General features: G+C 66.3%; 9 protein-coding genes across 9 annotated transcripts; 5 read left to right on the top strand and 4 right to left on the bottom strand.

Moving 5' to 3' along the window:
• Positions 1 to 14: 14 nt before the first annotated feature.
• rrb1 (Ribosome assembly protein rrb1) lies at positions 15 to 1,688 on the bottom strand (the record flags this gene model as incomplete). Its single annotated transcript, XM_060264408.1, has 2 exons — positions 15 to 1,048; positions 1,190 to 1,688. 2 exons carry the CDS (start codon positions 1,686 to 1,688, stop codon positions 15 to 17), a joined length of 1,533 nt encoding a protein of 510 aa, XP_060120391.1.
• Positions 1,689 to 1,774: 86 nt separating this feature from the next.
• Positions 1,775 to 4,194, top strand: MJAP1_000437 (uncharacterized protein; the record flags this gene model as incomplete). Its single annotated transcript, XM_060264407.1, has 2 exons — positions 1,775 to 2,048; positions 2,072 to 4,194. The coding sequence occupies 2 exons, from the start codon at positions 1,775 to 1,777 to the stop codon at positions 4,192 to 4,194; spliced, it is 2,397 nt and encodes a 798-aa protein (XP_060120390.1).
• A 215-nt stretch (positions 4,195 to 4,409) lies between these two features.
• MJAP1_000436 (uncharacterized protein) lies at positions 4,410 to 8,088 on the top strand (the record flags this gene model as incomplete). The annotated part of the gene is made up of 2 exons (XM_060264406.1): positions 4,410 to 4,654; positions 4,677 to 8,088. The coding sequence occupies 2 exons, from the start codon at positions 4,410 to 4,412 to the stop codon at positions 8,086 to 8,088; spliced, it is 3,657 nt and encodes a 1,218-aa protein (XP_060120389.1).
• A 28-nt stretch (positions 8,089 to 8,116) lies between these two features.
• MJAP1_000435 (non-specific serine/threonine protein kinase) lies at positions 8,117 to 10,824 on the bottom strand (the record flags this gene model as incomplete). Its single annotated transcript, XM_060264405.1, has 3 exons — positions 8,117 to 8,880; positions 8,903 to 8,984; positions 9,241 to 10,824. The coding sequence occupies 3 exons, from the start codon at positions 10,822 to 10,824 to the stop codon at positions 8,117 to 8,119; spliced, it is 2,430 nt and encodes an 809-aa protein (XP_060120388.1).
• A 50-nt stretch (positions 10,825 to 10,874) lies between these two features.
• MJAP1_000434 (uncharacterized protein) lies at positions 10,875 to 11,966 on the top strand (the record flags this gene model as incomplete). The annotated part of the gene is made up of 3 exons (XM_060264404.1): positions 10,875 to 11,162; positions 11,186 to 11,864; positions 11,887 to 11,966. The coding sequence occupies 3 exons, from the start codon at positions 10,875 to 10,877 to the stop codon at positions 11,964 to 11,966; spliced, it is 1,047 nt and encodes a 348-aa protein (XP_060120387.1).
• A 175-nt stretch (positions 11,967 to 12,141) lies between these two features.
• MJAP1_000433 (uncharacterized protein) lies at positions 12,142 to 13,462 on the top strand (the record flags this gene model as incomplete). The annotated part of the gene is made up of 2 exons (XM_060264403.1): positions 12,142 to 12,343; positions 12,366 to 13,462. The coding sequence occupies 2 exons, from the start codon at positions 12,142 to 12,144 to the stop codon at positions 13,460 to 13,462; spliced, it is 1,299 nt and encodes a 432-aa protein (XP_060120386.1).
• An 18-nt stretch (positions 13,463 to 13,480) lies between these two features.
• On the bottom strand, positions 13,481 to 15,106 carry MJAP1_000432 (uncharacterized protein; the record flags this gene model as incomplete). Its single annotated transcript, XM_060264402.1, has 1 exon — positions 13,481 to 15,106. The coding sequence occupies one exon, from the start codon at positions 15,104 to 15,106 to the stop codon at positions 13,481 to 13,483; it is 1,626 nt and encodes a 541-aa protein (XP_060120385.1).
• A 111-nt stretch (positions 15,107 to 15,217) lies between these two features.
• On the top strand, positions 15,218 to 15,896 carry MJAP1_000431 (uncharacterized protein; the record flags this gene model as incomplete). Its single annotated transcript, XM_060264401.1, has 2 exons — positions 15,218 to 15,538; positions 15,561 to 15,896. The coding sequence occupies 2 exons, from the start codon at positions 15,218 to 15,220 to the stop codon at positions 15,894 to 15,896; spliced, it is 657 nt and encodes a 218-aa protein (XP_060120384.1).
• Positions 15,897 to 15,903: 7 nt separating this feature from the next.
• APT1 (adenine phosphoribosyltransferase) lies at positions 15,904 to 16,475 on the bottom strand (the record flags this gene model as incomplete). Its single annotated transcript, XM_060264400.1, has 3 exons — positions 15,904 to 15,916; positions 15,978 to 16,419; positions 16,442 to 16,475. The coding sequence occupies 3 exons, from the start codon at positions 16,473 to 16,475 to the stop codon at positions 15,904 to 15,906; spliced, it is 489 nt and encodes a 162-aa protein (XP_060120383.1).
• Positions 16,476 to 16,511: the final 36 nt, after the last annotated feature.

Genomic DNA, 16,511 nt, shown 5'->3' with positions numbered 1-16,511 from the left:
ATGGGTATTCTTGCTTACACCGAGATCGTCTTGAAAAAGTGGAAGCCGTCGGCGCTCGTGCTGCCGAGCATGCCGGGGATCTGGCGGTGCCAGTGCACCTCCTTGATCTCCGAGGCGCCGTGGTGACAGAAGAGCAGCTGGCTCGGCACAGGCTCGCCGTTCGGACCCTTGGGCAGCTGCGAGGCGTCTTCGTCCTCGTCGCGCTCCACACCGAGGTCCCAGAGGGTGACTTGGTCGTCGCGGCCCGACGCGGCAAAGATGCTGTCCTCATCAGGGTGCCACTCGACCGAGGAGATCGGGCCCTGGTGCCACTCAAAGTGCGCGACCGGCGACGGCGCGCCGTCCTGCGCCTTGAAGTTGCGCATATCCCACACCTTCAACGCGCCCTCATCGCCGCCGGACAGCAGCAGGTACTGCGTGCCGCGGTTCCAGCTGATTACATTGACGTCCTGGTCGTGCGCGCCGTCGACGGCGAGCGCCGAGCGGTGCGACTTGACGCGCACGTCCCAGATGCGGATGCTGCGGTCCGCCGAGCACGACGCAAAGACGGTTGGCTCAGACGGCGACCACTGCAGATCCTCGACCGAGCTCGTGTGGCTCTCAAACGGCGCGGCGTGCGTCGTAAAGCCTGTGTTGTTGCTCGTCGTGAGGAAGATCTTGCTGTGCACGTCGCCGGTCAAGAGGCGGAGGTGGCCGCCCTTGCCGCTCGAGCCGCCACCGAGAATTCCTCCCCAGTCCATCGCGTAGCCCTCGACGCCGCGGTGTGCCTCGACGGTAAAGAGGGGCGTGTGTGCCTTTTTCTTGTCGAGCGTCGTGCCGGGGCTCTGCAGGACATTGTAGAGCGGGCGGATGTCCCAGATCGGCACCTTGCCCGTCTCGGACCAGGTCGCGACAGGGTACGGATCGAGGCACGGCTCGAGGTCCGACGTCGGCGTCGACGTTGGTGCAGCACGCACGCGGTTCACGCCGCCGAGCGTCGGAATCGAGCGGTACTCGAGCACGGCATCCTCGTCTACATCGTCGTCGTCGTCCTCCTCGTCCGAAAGGTCTGTCGTTAGTGTGTCCTTTGAATATCCCAGCAGGCTCAGTGGTAAAAAAGTTAGGTAGCGAGTTTTTTTTCGGCATCGAGCGTGAGCTCATACAGCCAAATGCCTCAAGACATCCTTGCCGCTGGGAGGAGCATACGTACCGTCATCCTTCGACGTGCGGTGCATTGATGAGGCCTTCATCACGAGCACCTCGTTGTTCTTGGCGACGTCCGCCTGCGTGCCCGTCACGAGGAACGCCGAGTGCGGAAATGCCTGGCGCTGTGCGCCCATGTGGTCTTGCAAAAAGTCGAACGAGAGGCAGGGCCACGTCACGTTCATGCGGTGCAGCATGTGGTACGCGGACTGGTCCGGCACGAGCGTGTGCCCTTCTGGCAGGGGCTTGTGGCCCGGCATGTATGCCTCGGTCGGCGCCTCTTCCTCCTCGTCTTCGTCGAGTTCTTGAATCTTGCCGTGGACGGGAACGCCGTCGATCTCCATGCCCTCGTCGGCCATGTCGACGACCTCGCCCTCGTCGCTCTCGATCTCGTCCTCGAATGCATCTTCAAACTCTCCCATGCCATCTTCTTCGACACGGGGCTCGTCAGCGCGCCCACGCTCGGGCTGCGCCGCGCTCGGCTCCGCCAGCGCTCGCTTGGACATGGTGCGAAGAAAACAAATTTTCTTTCCGGCCGAGCCGCTACACCTTTACTCAGCAGAAAAAGGGGGATGCACGGATAGTTCTCACCATGTCGATTCGGGCTCTGATTCTCGGCGCGGGTGGCCGCGAGCACGCGCTTGCGCTCCACCTCCTGCGCTCTGATCGTGTGGAACACGTGTATGTGGCGCCCGGAAACGGCGGCACGGCCGTGCTGGGCAACCGCTGCTCGAACCTCGCCGAACCGAAAGCGTCGGGCGACTTTAGCGCCATTGCGCAATGGGCGCGCGAGAACAAGGTGAACCTTGTTGTGCCGGGCCCCGAGGCGCCGCTCGTCGAGGGCGTCGAGGAGGCGTTCCGCAAGGGTACGTTGTTTTTGCTCACGCAGTCGGCATCCCAGTCTTTGGTCCGTCGCCGACCGCCGCCCAGATGGAGGGCTCCAAGAAGTTTGCCAAGGAGTTTATGGACCGGCACAAGATTCCCACCGCCGCTTTCCGCTCCTTCACCTCGAGTGAGGTCGAGGCGTGCATGGCGTACATCAAGGAGCTCGGCGGCGCGCACGCCGTCGTCCTCAAGGCCAGCGGCCTCGCGGGCGGCAAGGGCGTCCTCCTCCCAGAGACCGAGGAGGAGGCGCGCGAGGGCGTCGAGGACCTCCTCGTGAAGAAGGTGTTTGGTGACGCGGGCGACTCGCTCGTCATCGAAGAGCGCCTCGAGGGCTCCGAGCTTTCGGTGCTCGCCTTCTCGGACGGCTACACGGTGCGTGCGCTGCCCGGCTGCCAGGACCACAAGCGCATCGGCGAGGGGGACACGGGCCTGAACACGGGCGGCATGGGCGCGTACTGCCCGACGCCCGACGGCACCGCGCCGGGTATGGAGGAGACGATCCGCAACGAGGTTCTCCTGCCGACCATTGCGGGTATGCGCAAGGATGGCTATCCGTTTGTCGGCATGCTTTTCGTCGGCCTCATGCTCACGCCCAAGGGCCCCAAGGTGCTCGAGTACAACGTGCGCTTTGGCGACCCTGAGACCGAGGCCGTGCTCGAGCTGCTCGAGCCGGCCGGCGCGCTGGCCGACATTCTTATGGCGTGTGTCGAGCGCCGCCTCGACTGCGCCGAGTTCTCCATCCGCCCGGGCTACGCGGTGAGCGTCGTCGTGGCGAGTGGCGGTTACCCCGGCAAGTACCCCACGGGCCTGCCGATCACCTTTAACAAGGTGCCGGAGGGCGTCACGGTCTACCACGCCGGCACGCGCGTCGAAAAGGGCGAAGTGGTCACCGCCGGCGGCCGTGTGCTCGCCGTGTCGGCGACCGGTGCGACGCTCGAGGACGCACTCAAGCTCGCGTACGCGGGCATCGACGCGATCCACTTTGACAAGATGGTCTTCCGCCGCGACATTGCGCACCGCGCGCTGCACGCGGCCAAGGCGCAGGGGCTGACGTACGCTGCGGCCGGCGTCGACATTGATGCGGGCAATGCACTGGTCGAGCGCATCAAGCCGCACGCCAAGAGCACGCAGCGCATGGGCTGCATGGGTTCGCTCGGCGGCTTTGGCGGTGTGTTTGACCTGCGCGCGGTCCAGTTCCGCGACCCGCTGCTGGTCTCCGGCACGGACGGCGTCGGGACCAAGCTGCGCGTCGCCCTCGACTACCACAAGCACGACACGATCGGCATCGACCTCGTGGCGATGTCGGTCAACGACCTCGTCGTGCAGGGCGCGCAGCCGCTCTACTTCCTCGACTACTACGCGTGCTCGAAGCTCGACGTGAGCACCGCCTCGGACGTCATCGCAGGCATTGCCGAGGGATGCCGTCAGGCAGAGTGCGCGCTCATCGGCGGCGAGACGGCCGAGATGCCGGGCATGTACGTCGGCGACGAGTACGACGTCGCGGGCTTTGCGGTCGGCGCAGTCGAGCGCACTGCGATCCTCCCCAAGCTGAGCGAGATGAGCACTGGCGACAAGCTCATCGGCCTGCGCAGCAGCGGCGCACACTCGAACGGATACTCGCTCCTGCGCAAGTGCGCGGCGCGTGCCAACATCCCCCTCGACGCGCCGTGCCCATGGGGCAAGCCGGGCGCAGTGGTGAACGGCGTCGAGACGCCGGCGACGCTCGGCGACGCGCTCCTCGCGCCGACGCGCATCTACATCAAGGCCCTCGCGCACGTTCTCCACTCGACCGAGCACGACGTCTTGGGCCTCGCGCACATTACCGGCGGCGGCTTTACCGAGAACGTGCCGCGGACGCTGCCCAAGGGGCTCGGAGCGCACATTGACCTCACCGCCTGGACACGCCCGCCGCTCTTTGCATGGATCCAAAAGGCGGGTCAGGTCGAGCCCGCCGAGATGGCGCGCACCTTTAACAACGGTATCGGCATGGTGCTTGTCGTGCCGGCCGACAAGGTCGACGCGACCCTTGCGAAGCTCAAGCAGTCGGGCGAGGAGGGTGTCGTCATGGGCGAACTTACGGGCACGCCCGGCGTGACGTACAGTGGCCTCGAGTCATGGGCGAACTAGAAACGATAGTGAAAAGTGTTCGACAGGCGTGTGGATGCACAGGTGCAGTAGGTGGCCGTGGGTGGCATGGGTACGGCTGTGTGGATTGGCCGTGCTTGCGTCCGCTGCGAGGGGCCGTCGGCCACCTCCCAGCGACGCTCCGGCCAAAACCGCCACCCGATCCATAGCAACTCCACGCACGTCCCTTTGCGACCTCCACACGGGCTGTTCTCGCCATGTCCCTCGCTGACGAGGGCTCCATTGCGATGAAGAACCTTGCGGCGCATGTGCCTGAAGAGGCGGTGCGAGAGCCGCAGGAAGATGTGCCACAAGAGGCGCCTATAACTGCCCAACTCGGCACTTCGCCCGAGTCCATTGCGCTGATCCGCGCGGGCATGGAGCGTGCTGGCTGGACGCTGTGGATGCTGACTGTTTGTGCGGGTCTTTCTGGCTCGCTGTTTGGTTACGATACGGGATACATGTACGTCGATGTCCTGACACAGTTCGTCTGTTCTCGTGAGTGTTGGAACGGACCTCGGCAGTCCGATGTCGGACTGGGAAAAAGAGATGGCGACGTCCGCAACGTCGCTCGGCGCGCTGATCGGCTCGCTCGGCGCGGCGTTCCCGTCGGACTGGTTCGGGCGCAAGGTCGTGATTGCGCTCGCAAACGTCGTCTTTATCGTCGGCGCCATCGTCCAAGCCGCGGCGCACAACAAGGCGACGCTGATTGTCGGCCGCCTGATCGTGGGTATCGGTGTCGGTGTCGCGAGTATGATTGTGCCGCTGTGGATCGGCGAGCTTGCGCCGACGCACCTCCGTGGGCGCCTCGTGACGCTCAACGTCGCCTTCCTCACGCTTGGCCAGGTGATTGCGAACGGCGTCGGAGCCGGCTTTGTGAACGTCAAAGGCGGCTGGCGCTACACGGTGGCCGGCGGTGCGATTCCCGCCATCATCTCGCTCTTTAGCATGGCCTGGCTGCCCGAGTCGCCGCGCTTCGACGGGCGCCGCGGGCGTGTAGACAAGGTCAACCGCACGTTCCGGCGCATCTTTCCGAATGCCACCGAAGAGTACTGCCGCATGCGTGCCGAAGAGGTGTGCAAGAGCGTGCAAGAGGTGCAGGGCGGCACCACGCAGCTGCCCCTGTACAAGCGTATCCGTCTCATGTTTACCGGCCCCAACGCGCGTGCGCTCGCCATCGCTGCCGGTTTGCAAGCGCTGCAGCAGCTCTCTGGTTTCAACACACTGATGTACTACAGCGCGACGATCTTTGAGAGCGTCGGCCTCAAGAACCCGGTCGCGGTGTCGATGGTCGTGAGCGTGACCAATTTCCTCGGCACCGTCATTGCCTTTTGGTTTATCGACATTGTAGGCCGCCGCCGCGCAATCGTGTACACGGTGCCGATCATGTCGGCGGCGCTCGTCTTTGCGAGTATCTGCTTCAACTTTATGGTGCCTGGCAACCCGTCGAAAATCTCGCCCGACATGCCGATCAACAAGGTGTGGGCCGACCTGCTGATTGTCGCGTTTATTATTTACGTCCTCTTTTATGCGCTCGGCCTCGGAAATGTGCCGTGGCAGCAAGGCGAGCTCTTTTCGATCGAGACTCGCGCGATCGCTGCGAGTATCGCGACGGCGACAAACTGGGGCTGCAACCTGCTGATCAATGCGACGTACCTGTCGCTCAGCAACGCCATCACGCCGTCGGGTGCGTTTGGCTTCTACGCGGGTCTGTGTGCGCTCGGCGCGGTGCTGTGTATCTTTGGCTTCCCGGATACGCGCCAGCTCTCGCTGGAAGAGGTGCACTACATCTTCCGCGACTCGTGGGGCATCCGCGAGGCGGACCGCTTGCGCGCCGAAAAGGCCGAGATTGCGCAGAGCGCACGCGAGCGCGACATTGGCGGCGACCTGTCCACCGCCACCGAGACGGTGATTACGAGTGGCGCGCCGCGGCGCTGGGGCGCGGCCGGCACGACGACGCCGCGCGTCTCGGACGCGCTCAAGGACGAAGACATGCACGTCGAGACCAGCACCATGGTCGGCACGCCGGATATGGTCAAGCACGACCCGCTGGACGACTGGACCGAGCCGGAGGAGCGGATCGTCACGGGGCGCATGAACGGATCGACGCCGGCGTACCCCCTTGCCCTGCCTGCGAGCGCGGGCGAGGAGCCGCGCCTGCGCCGCTCGGCCTCGCTGCCGTACGCGCCCGAGTTCTTTGGCGAACGCCCGTCGCTGCAAGGTGTCCGGCCGCCGAATGTCGACTTGGACGAGAGCACGAACCCCCTCTCGCGCCTCGGCATTCGTGGCGACGCGCTGATGCTCTTTGTCACCTGCTTTGCGAGTTTGGGTGTGTTTTTGTTCGGGTACGACCAAGGCGTGATGAGCGGCATTTTGACGCACCCCTCGTTTGTCGCGTACTTTGCGCATCCCACGGCGACGCAGATTGGGACGATGGTCGCGATCCTCGAGGTTGGTGCGCTGATTACGTCGCTGCTGAGCGGCGTGCTGGCCGACACCTTTGGACGGAAGCAGGTGCTCGTGTGGGGCGCCGTTATCTTTTCGCTGGGCGGCGCGATCCAGACGCTCGCGAACGGCTACACGGCCATGGTCGTCGGGCGCATCATCTCGGGCTTTGGCGTGGGCTTTTTGAGCATGATTGTGCCGACGTACCAGTCCGAAGTGTCTCCTGCCGAGAACCGCGGCAAGCTGGCGTGCATCGAGTTCACCGGCAACATTGTGGGCTACATGGCCTCGGTGTGGTTCGACTACTTTTGCAGCTTCCTGCGCGGCAACGCCGCGTGGCGCACACCGCTCCTGCTGCAGCCCGTCATTGGCCTGACGCTGGCTTTTGGCTCAGTGCTCCTCCCCGAGAGCCCGCGCTGGCTGCTGGACAAGGACCAGAACGACGAGGCGATGCTCGTGCTCACGAACCTGCACAACAACGGCGACCCCCGCAACGTGCGTGCCAAGCTCGAGTTCTGGGAGATTCGCCAGAGCGTGCTCGAAATGCGTGCGCAAGGCGACCGCTCGTACCGCGCGATGTGGTCGCGCCTGCGCAACCGCACGCTGATCGGCATGTCGTCGCAGATGTTTGCGCAGCTGAACGGCATCAACGTCATTTCGTACTACGCCCCCCTCGTCTTTGAGAGCGCGGGCTGGGTCGGCCGCGACGCGCTGCTCATGACGGGCGTGAATGCGGTGATCTACGTACTATCCACCGTCCCTACGTGGTTCTTGGTCGACACGTGGGGCCGCCGCCCCATTCTGCTCTCGGGTGCGCTGTTCTGTGCGCTGATGCTCGGCCTGTGCGGCATGTTTTTGCGCGCCGAAAAGCCATATACGCCGCAGGCCGTCGTCGTGTGCGTCGTCCTGTTCAACGCCGCATTCGGCTACTCGTGGGGCCCGATTCCCTGGGCGTGGACGCCAGAGATTATGCCGCTCGCCTTCCGCGCGAAGGGCGCGTCGCTCAGCGCGGCGACCAACTGGGTCTTTAACTGGATCGTCGGCCAGCTCACGCCGATGCTCCAGGAGCAGATCAAGTGGCGCCTCTATATCCTGCACGCCTTTTTCTGCCTGTGCTCGTTCTTGGTCGTGTACTACTTCTACCCGGAGACGCAGGGCGTGCCGCTCGAAGAGATGGACGCCATCTTTGGCGACGTGGGCGCCCCGGTGCCGCAGCACATGGGCGAGGGCGAGGAGGAGTTTGCGTCGCCGGCCGGCTCGGACCCCGAGGTGAACCGCGTGCGCCGCTCGATCAGCACCCACCCCCGCTTCCTCGAGGCGGTGGAGCGCGAGTCGATCCGCCAGGCGGCGCACGACCGCCGCGCCGCTGCGCCGGGCCTTCTCGGCAGCGTCACGCGTTTGTGGGACAGCGCGCTGGGCCGCACGGATCGCGGAGCCTATGAAGCGCTGTAATATTGTACGGATAGGGTATATAGAGGCACTAGACTGCCGTGGACAGCACACTGATATCCTGGCGGAGCGCCGCGTTGCGCTGCTCGAGCCAGTAGAGCAAGTCGACGACCTGGAAGAGGACAGCGCTCTTGCTGCCCGCGCAACCCGCACTTCCACCACGGCCGCGGCCGCGGCCGCGGGCTTGCTTGCCCGCATTGGCGCGAGACCGTGCGCGACGCTGCGCGTTTTTTCGCCGCCGCTGGACCTCTTCCTCGTCGCACCCCAGCGAGAGGTCCTCCTCGGCATCGGTGCGGTCGTCGAGGTCCTCGTCCTCGACGCCGGTGCCTGCGCCTGAATTCAGGCCCAGCGCACGCGCGCCGTACAGCCGCCCGGTATCCAGCAGCTCGGCGAGGTGCGTAAATCCCTCGCGGATCTGGTTGCGTCTCCGCTGCTCCGAGACGACGTGCCGCCGCCGCTTGGGCGCGTGCTCGGACGGGGACGGAGGGGCCTCGTTGCTCGTCTCCCCGGGCGCCTCGGGGGGTTGCGTGGATGTGCTCGGCAGCGGCAGCGGCGCCAGGTCCCGGTCCAGGCTCTGCAAGAACTGCGAGAGGAACGATGACTCGTTCTCGCTAAAGAGCTGGCGCCCGGTATCTTGCTCCTCGCCCTGGGTCTTGCGGTCCTCGGACCGGGCGTGGGGCGTCGCGGCGCGCGATCGCAAGGGGCTGCCGCTCGCATGGGTTTGCAGTACACTGGTCAGCTGCGCGAGCAGCTCGTTGTCCAGCACCGGCGGCTCGTCGGAAGGCACCAGGAATTCTGCGTGAGCTCAGTAACGTACCATCGTATGGTAGTGGTGCGGGGGGTAGCGGCACATTATCCAGCCGTGGCCACGCCACGCCGGGCCGCTCGTCCGGTCCTGACTGCATTCACCGTGCGGGGTGGAGGACGTTTGCTCGCTTGCCGGAACGTGAAAGCCGTCGTGAGCGGAGTGGAGGGGTGCTAAGCCGCACCGGGATCTAAAGGGACGCCGTGGGATATATGCAGCCAGGGCCAGACGGCGTCGTGCGGGGTTGTGATGCGTGCCTAGGCGGGCCGTGCGAAGGCGTGTCGCTAGCCCAAGCATTCTTCTATCCATCACCGGTCCTACACCTCCATAGACTCTACGGTAGCACGGACCAAGTCGGCGGCCGACGCAACGGTGCGTGTCGCCGCGTTCGGACGCACCTTCCACGCATCCGGCCCCCGCTGGATCGAGCGGCGCTTGGACCGCGTCGAGACGCTGCGCTGCGGCGCGATCCGGCGCAGGTGCTCGACCGCGTCCTCTGCGAGCTGTTCGGCGAGGAGCAGGCTCGTGTACGCTGCCTCCTCCGCCTTTTCGGTCGGCGGCGCCTCGGCGGCGAGCAGGCGCTGCGCCAGAAAGTGGAGCCACAAGAGGTTTGTGCTCGGCTGGAAGGCCTGCCAGTCGCTTGCGACCAGTGCGCGCATCGTGCGGTAGACATCGTACTGCGAGTCGCCCTGGCCCTCAAACAGCTCCTCGTCCGAAAAGTCGTACGCAAGCACTCTGCCGTCGACGACCATGCGCGACAAGGAGTAGTCGATGATCGTCGCGCGGATCTGCGCGGCGCGCGGCTCGTACGTCTGCCACAGGCGCTCGGGCAGATCGCCTAGCGCTCTCTGTCCCGAAACGGAGCGCGTCGCGCGCCGCGCCGGCACCTGCGTCACGAGGATATTGCCGAGGTGCAGGTCGCGGTGCTCAAACTCGGCAGACTGCTCGGCCGCGGCGATCGCGTAGGCCGTCTGCCAAAAGACGGCGGCCCTCTGTGCCCACGACGACAGCGGCGTGTGTTCGAGCTCGGTTCCCGCATCGTCCATGCACAGGATCGCATATAGCTGCGTGTCCGGCAGGATATCCGGGCGCGCATTCTCGCTGCGGGGGTCGTGCGCCTTGAAGTCGTCCCATGCCTGGAGCAGGGCGCTGGGGTAGGCGCCCTGCACGATCCGCGCTTCCTGCAGGCGTACAAACTGCATTCCGTTCTCGGACGAGGGCGAGAGCGCGCGCGTGACGCGGATCTCGCGCTCGACACTGTCGAGGGGCGACTGCGCCGGACCCCGCACGAGCGTATCGCCCTCCAGGGGGATGACTTTCATGACAGACACCGGCGCGCGTCCCTTGGCGGACTGGATGCCCGGGCGCGTGACGCGGTACACTTCCGAGTAGCTCGCCTCGCCGATCTTGACGAGCGTGCCGCTGGCGAGGACCTCGTCGAGGAACTCGGTAAATACGTCGGCCTCGTCCTGCTGCGTCGCGCGCAGGATGCGCTGCACCGCGTTGTCTCCCAGCGAGAGGTTCGCCAGCGCCTCGGTCTGTGCATCGAGCGCGTCGTCGGCCGGCGCCGCTTCCGCCACGGCACGGATCGCCGGCGCCGGCGTGCTTTCCAGCGCGTGTGTGCTCCCACTCGCCCTGGACGGCGAAGCGGGCGCCTCCTTTTTTCTAAACAAGGGCGACTCGGGCGCCTCAGGGGTATCTTGCTCGCCGGACGGCGGCGCAGCGCTCGCTCGCTTGGGCGTAAACTGGGCCAACACTTTGCGGGGGCTCTCAATCCAGCTGCGCAGATCGAGTCCCGCAAAGAGCCCTTTGGCAGGTTTGGGCGCCGGGGGCGGCGCCTCCTCCTCCTCCTCTACTCGCGCCGGGACCACGCGCGTATTCCCCTTGCGGCCGTATACGTTCACCTGCCGCGTCGCGGAGCCCAAGGCGGACATGGCAGGACGCGTCGAGTCACGTGACTCGTCCGAAGTTCTCTTCCTCGACGATGCTGGTGGGTGGTGTGCCGAGTGTGGTGCGCGCGGCGGCGCGAGCGCCTGCGCGGCTGCTGAGCACCAGTGCTCCGCTTCTGGCCAAGAGCGGTCCCGGCCGCGGCAAAGCGCGCAAGAGCCCGGCGACGCTGCTGCGTCTGCACGCACAAGGCAAGCTCAAAGGCGCTGAGGCGGCTGCGGCCGCTGCGCTGCTCGATGCGCAAGGCACGGCGTCTATAGAAGAGACGAGCGAGAAGCGCGGCGCGCAGAGCATGACGCTTGGCGAGGCGCGCAATGTGATCCGTGTACGTAAACCCCCCTAACCCAGGCGCTGGAGGCGGCGCGCCCCAAGAATGCGTACGAGCTGCACATTGTCACGAATGTGCCCTCGAACCAGACGAATGCGTTCCGCGACCGGATCGTGTACCCCCGTGACCCCCGTATCAAAGGCGAGGTGGTGCTTGTGTTTGCCGAGCAAGGCACCGACGCCGCCGCCGCCGCCCAAAAAGCCGCCGACCAGCTCGCGGCGTCCAACTCGTCGACGCGTCTGATTATCGGCGGCAGCGAGATGATCAGCGATGCGGCGTCCGGCCGTGTGCCGCCCTATACGCGTGTGCTTTGTACTACGGCGATCCTGCCCTCGCTCAGCAAAGCGCTCGCCCGCACGCTCGGCCCCAAGGGTCTGATGCCGAGCGTGAAGCGTGGCACGGCCGTGGACGATGGCGAGGAGATGCAGCGTGCCGTCGAGCAGCTCGTTTCCGGCGTCGACTGGCGTGGCGACCGTGCGGGCGTGGTGCGTGGTGCGGTGGGCCGCATCGCCTTTTCCGAGGTGGATCTGCGCAAGAACGTGCATGCGCTCCTCGACGCGGTGATTACCAAGGCGGTGAGCGGCCTGGCGGGCACCAAGACCAGCGCGCACGTCATTGCGGGGTACGCACGCGACGCCGAGACCACCGACGAGCACGGCAACGCGGTGGCCAAGCGGACACCCGGTGCGTTCAAGAAGGGTACGTAACGCTACTGACGCAGCACAATCCGTGGTGCAGCAAGTGCACCTTAGTTCGACGCAGGGCCCCGGCCTCCGTTTGCGCCTCGATGACGTCCTGTAGCTCGCCTAGCGTGACCCGTTTTGATTCGTCCCTCGCATCCAGGCACCGAGTGGCCATGTGGCTCGGCGCGCAGCGCGTTTGTATTGCCCCGCGCTGCGTGCCTTCCAGCTGAGTCAGCATAAAAAACGCCGTTGTTTGAGCAGGCCGCGGGGACGGCGCGTCTCCTCTCGACAGCATGAAGAGCCCTACGTTGCTGGGCCTGTTTCTGGCAGGCGCTGCGACTGTGCTGCTTGGCTTTGTCACTTTCTGTGCTCCGGTGTTCAACAAGCTCTGGCTGTACTCGGTGAACGCGCCGGGTCGCTACGACTACCACTTTGGCACGCTCGGCCACAATGTCAACGGCCAGGCGTCGCCGATGCGGGTCGGCTACCGCTACAGTACGTCGCGCGACTAACGCAGTGAATGGGCAGGGTGCCGATATTCCGTTTGCTGCCAACCCCACGCGCACCCTCTCCTGGGTCCTGGTGCTCTTCCCGATCGGTTTCGGCCTCGCGATCCTGACCTTTTTGCTCGCGGGCCCCGGCCTGCTGCTGCCGGTGGTGATGAACTCGCTCGCGATGGTCACTGCCTTCCTCGCCGCGGTCGTGACCACGGTCGGCTTTGTGATTGTGATCGTGATGTACTTTTACGCGAAGCACCACTTTGACGGCAACGTCTCGTTCGGCATCGCGTTCTGGCTCGCAGTCGCCGCCGCCGCGGCGCTGTTTGTCGCGTCGTCGTTCCTCGGCCTCGGCATCTGCTGTGGCGGCAACCGCCGCCGCGAGAAGCAGCGTACGAACGACGAGACGATGTACAACCGCCTCTTTGCCCCGCAGCAGTCCGGCGTCGACCGCAGCGGCGAGGAGCGCATCAACATGGAGGACGTGCAGCACCAGGAGCCGGTGCAGCACGAGGAGGAGAATGCAAACTTCGTAAACTACACCCACGGCAAGACCGACTCGTACGACACGCGCGCGTCGGCAGCGCCGGTGAACAACTACTACCCCCGCCAAGAGGACGTGTACGAGGAGCAGCCGGGCGCGTCGTCCATCGCGCTCGTGCCGGCGATCGGCGGTGCGTCGTACCTCGGCGCGCCGCAGCGCAACGGCCCGATCCTCGAGCCGGAGCTCGAGGAGGACCAGGAGACGTACGCGCGCCGCCGCTCGCTCGGCCACTACTCCTCGGTCGAGGGGCACAGCGAGTACGAGGACGCGGTCCCGCCGAGCGAGCACTTTGTCGACGCGCGCCCCGCCGCCGAGACGCCGATGCACACCGCGTCGTACACCTCGTCGCTCGCCCCGGCGATGGCCTACAGCGCGGACCCGCGGGTGGGCGCGTACGACCCCGCGCCTGCGCTCCCCACGCACCTGCGCGGCGGCACCACCGCGACGCAGAGTCTGAACAACGACTCGTGGTTCCTCCCCGGTGCGCCAGAGACTTCGCGCGGCGCGCAACTGCCCACGTACGACACGCGCCATGCGACTGGATACCCGCTCGAAAAGGGCGGCGCGCTGTAGATATGGTATGCTAATAGACTACGACCGTGCTGGACCGGCTTCCCCCGACTCTTCTGCCTGGAGCGCCTGCATCAGCGCTGCGAGGCCGCTCAGCTGCTCGGGGCGCAGCTTTGCGAGGACGACCGAGAGGTGCAGCCGCTGCCGCGAGACGCCGTTCGTGCCCACCGCACCGGGGCCGGGCGCGTCGGTAATGCCGACCAGTAGCACCGGCTCATTTTGCACACCGACCACGGGGCGCGGCGCAGTCAGCCCGGGGTTCAGCGCAACAGACTGCCCGGCGCTCGCGAGGGACAGCGCAGGGATGAGGTGCGTCGCAGGGACGAGGTGGATGCCGAGCGCCGTCAGGCGCGGCACCGCCGAGATGGGCATCACGAGCGGCAGCGGCTGCGTGGGGATCGCCGGCGCACTCGCGTCCTGCGCGGGCATCAGCGGCGGCGGCGGCGCGGATATCGGCGCACTGCTCGCCGGCGTCGTGCTGCGCGCAGTGAGGTCGGCGAGGTGCGAGACGACCGCGTGCGTCAGCGCAGGCAGCGACGCGGCGCTCCCGGCGACGACCGGCGAGCGCGGCGCGGCGCCCGCGGCGCTGTACGGGCGCGTGATGGGCGACGCCGCGGGCGAGTAGTCCGCGCGGCCCGGCGTGCCTTGGGGCGACGCGGCAAAGCGCCGCGCCGCCCACGGCGACGACCACTCGCGGCTACGGTCCAGGGTAGGCGTCGAGAGCGATGCGGCGGCCGGCACGCCAAAGCGCCAGTTGCGCTGCCGCTCGACCTCTTCGAGCTCGGCACGCGCACGCCGCAGCTCGTTGGACAGCTCCTGAAAGTCGCGTACCTCGTCCTCGTACACCAGCCGCTCGAGCTGCTCGAGCGACGCGTTGAGCTCGGGGGCGCGTAGATAGCTCGTATCCGACCGCGTTTGGATCGCAGAGAAGCGCTGCAGCAGCGCGGCGCGGCGGGCGTACACCGACAGTGTATACTCCGTGCTGGGAAACGGAGGGAGGTGTAGGGTATCCTCGGTGTGCTCGCCGCGCTTTCGTTTGTAGGGAACGTGGAACGACAGGGAGCGCTCCTCGAGCGGATGCTCCGATGCCAGGCGCCCGTCCATCGCCGTGAGTAGGTCGTGCTCGGGCGCCTGCCAGACGTGGTACGGCAGCAGCCGCTCCACCACGTCTTGTGCACTCGAAAAGGGCGTCGCGACGTCCGGCGCGAGCGCCGCGGCCTGGTGCGCTTGGAGCGCAGCGTCCATGCGCTGCCGCGTGTGTGCACGCTGCGCCGCAAGCTCCGCATCGCCTTCCACCAGGTCCTTGTGCGGCGGCAGGCGCGCGGTCGGCGCCGCGGCCTGCACCGGCGCCGCCGCACGGCGCCCTGGATGCAGCCCAGAGGCGACCGCGAGCGAGTTGGAAATAATAAACGGCGGCGTGCCGGGCGTCTGCGGACGCCCGGCCACAACGACCGGCGACCGCGCGCCGCTAGGCGCGCTCACCAGATTCCGGTTCACCGTCACGACCGGGCTATTGTACTGCGCGCTGGGGCGCGGCTGGGTATACGACGCTTCGGGGCGCGCCGACGGCGGTATCGCGCTCCCCGGACCTAGTTGTGTCGCCGGGCTAGGCGTATTGCCCTGCCCATGCGGCGGCACAGATCCCATGGCGCGATATGCACCTTGCTGCTGAAACGTGTTGCTTGGCAAAACTGGCACTTCTGCCTCGCCGCACCTCGCGAACCCGGAGAGCGGCGGGAGAGATCACGTGCCTCCACGATGGAAAGCGTACGGCTGCCGGCGGCGCTGGGGGCGCCGTACGAGCGCGTGTACCTCGCGCAGTTTGACGGGGTGACGAATGGCGCGCAGCTGAAAGACGCGCTCATCTCCGCGTCCAAGTCGGACGAAAATTCCGACGAGCGGCGGCGGATGGACTATGCATTCGTCGACGCGCGCCTCGTGGCGAGCAGGCGCCAGCTGCTCACGGCGGTCGTCGAGGCGATTGTCGCGTCCGAGCGTGTGCGCAACGGCGAGCTCGTTGGGCTCAAAACCCCGTCGGTGCACTCGGAGATTTTGTGGGCGCTGAATCCGAATAACAACGTAGGTTGCAACGCTTACGCAGATTGCCGACGCGCTGCGCCGCTTTGGCGTGTCAAAAGCGACGACGACGCTGCTACTCGTGCGCGTCGCGCGCGCGCCGCCGCACGGGCCCGAGCCGGGCGCGGTGGCCGCCGCGATGGACGCGCTCGTCGACGGCACGCTGCGCATGGCCGGCGTCGCGCTCCCCGGCGACGACGAGCTGCCTACGAGCGCCGGCGCACTCGGCACCTCGGTGCTCGACTGGCCCGAGCTCGCGAAAGTGTACAAGCTGCGCGAGACGCACGACTATGCAAAAGCGACTCCCGCGTCGGTCGAGCCGCTGCTGTGCTCGGCCGTGGCGACCAAGTTTCTTGGCTAGTCCATCTCTACGAGGTGGTACTCGGGGGCATCGAGCTTCTCGGCGCCCTTGAGGAACGGAATCGAGACGACAAAGAGGAACTCGACGGTGTTTGCGTCGAGCTTCTTTACGAGCTCGCCCGCGGCCTTGGCCGAGCCGCCGGTCGCGATAAGGTCGTCGACGATCAGCACATTCGAGCCCGCGGGAATCGCGCCCTGCTGCATCTCAAAGATGTCCTCGCCGTACTCCTTCATAAAGGTCGCCTGGACGCACTGGCCAGGCAACTTGCCCTGCTTGCGCACCGGCACGAACCCGGCGCCGAGGCGCTGCGCGATCGCGGGCGCGAGCAAAAATCCGCGCGCATCGAGGCCCACCACATAGTGAATGCGCGGGTCCTTGGCCGACTCGGCGAGCTTGGGCAGCGTCGTTGTAAAGATATGCGACATCATGTTCGTGATCAGCACCTCGAACGAGATCGGGTCACGCAGTGCGGGCAGGATATCACAGAACAGGATGCCCGGCTTCGGCCAGTCCTGATGGTACTCTACGTCAGCCACGCTACGCACCGAAACGCGACTGGAGCAGGGCAATGTCGGCCATGGCGGGAGGGAGGACGTGCGATGGAGGTGCGTCTCT

Source organism: Malassezia japonica, chromosome 1 (assembly GCF_029542785.1).
Source record: "Malassezia japonica chromosome 1, complete sequence".
NCBI lineage: Eukaryota > Fungi > Basidiomycota > Malasseziomycetes > Malasseziales > Malasseziaceae > Malassezia > Malassezia japonica.
Note: the sequence above shows the minus strand (reverse complement) of the source record. Positions and strands in the feature narration are given on the sequence as shown.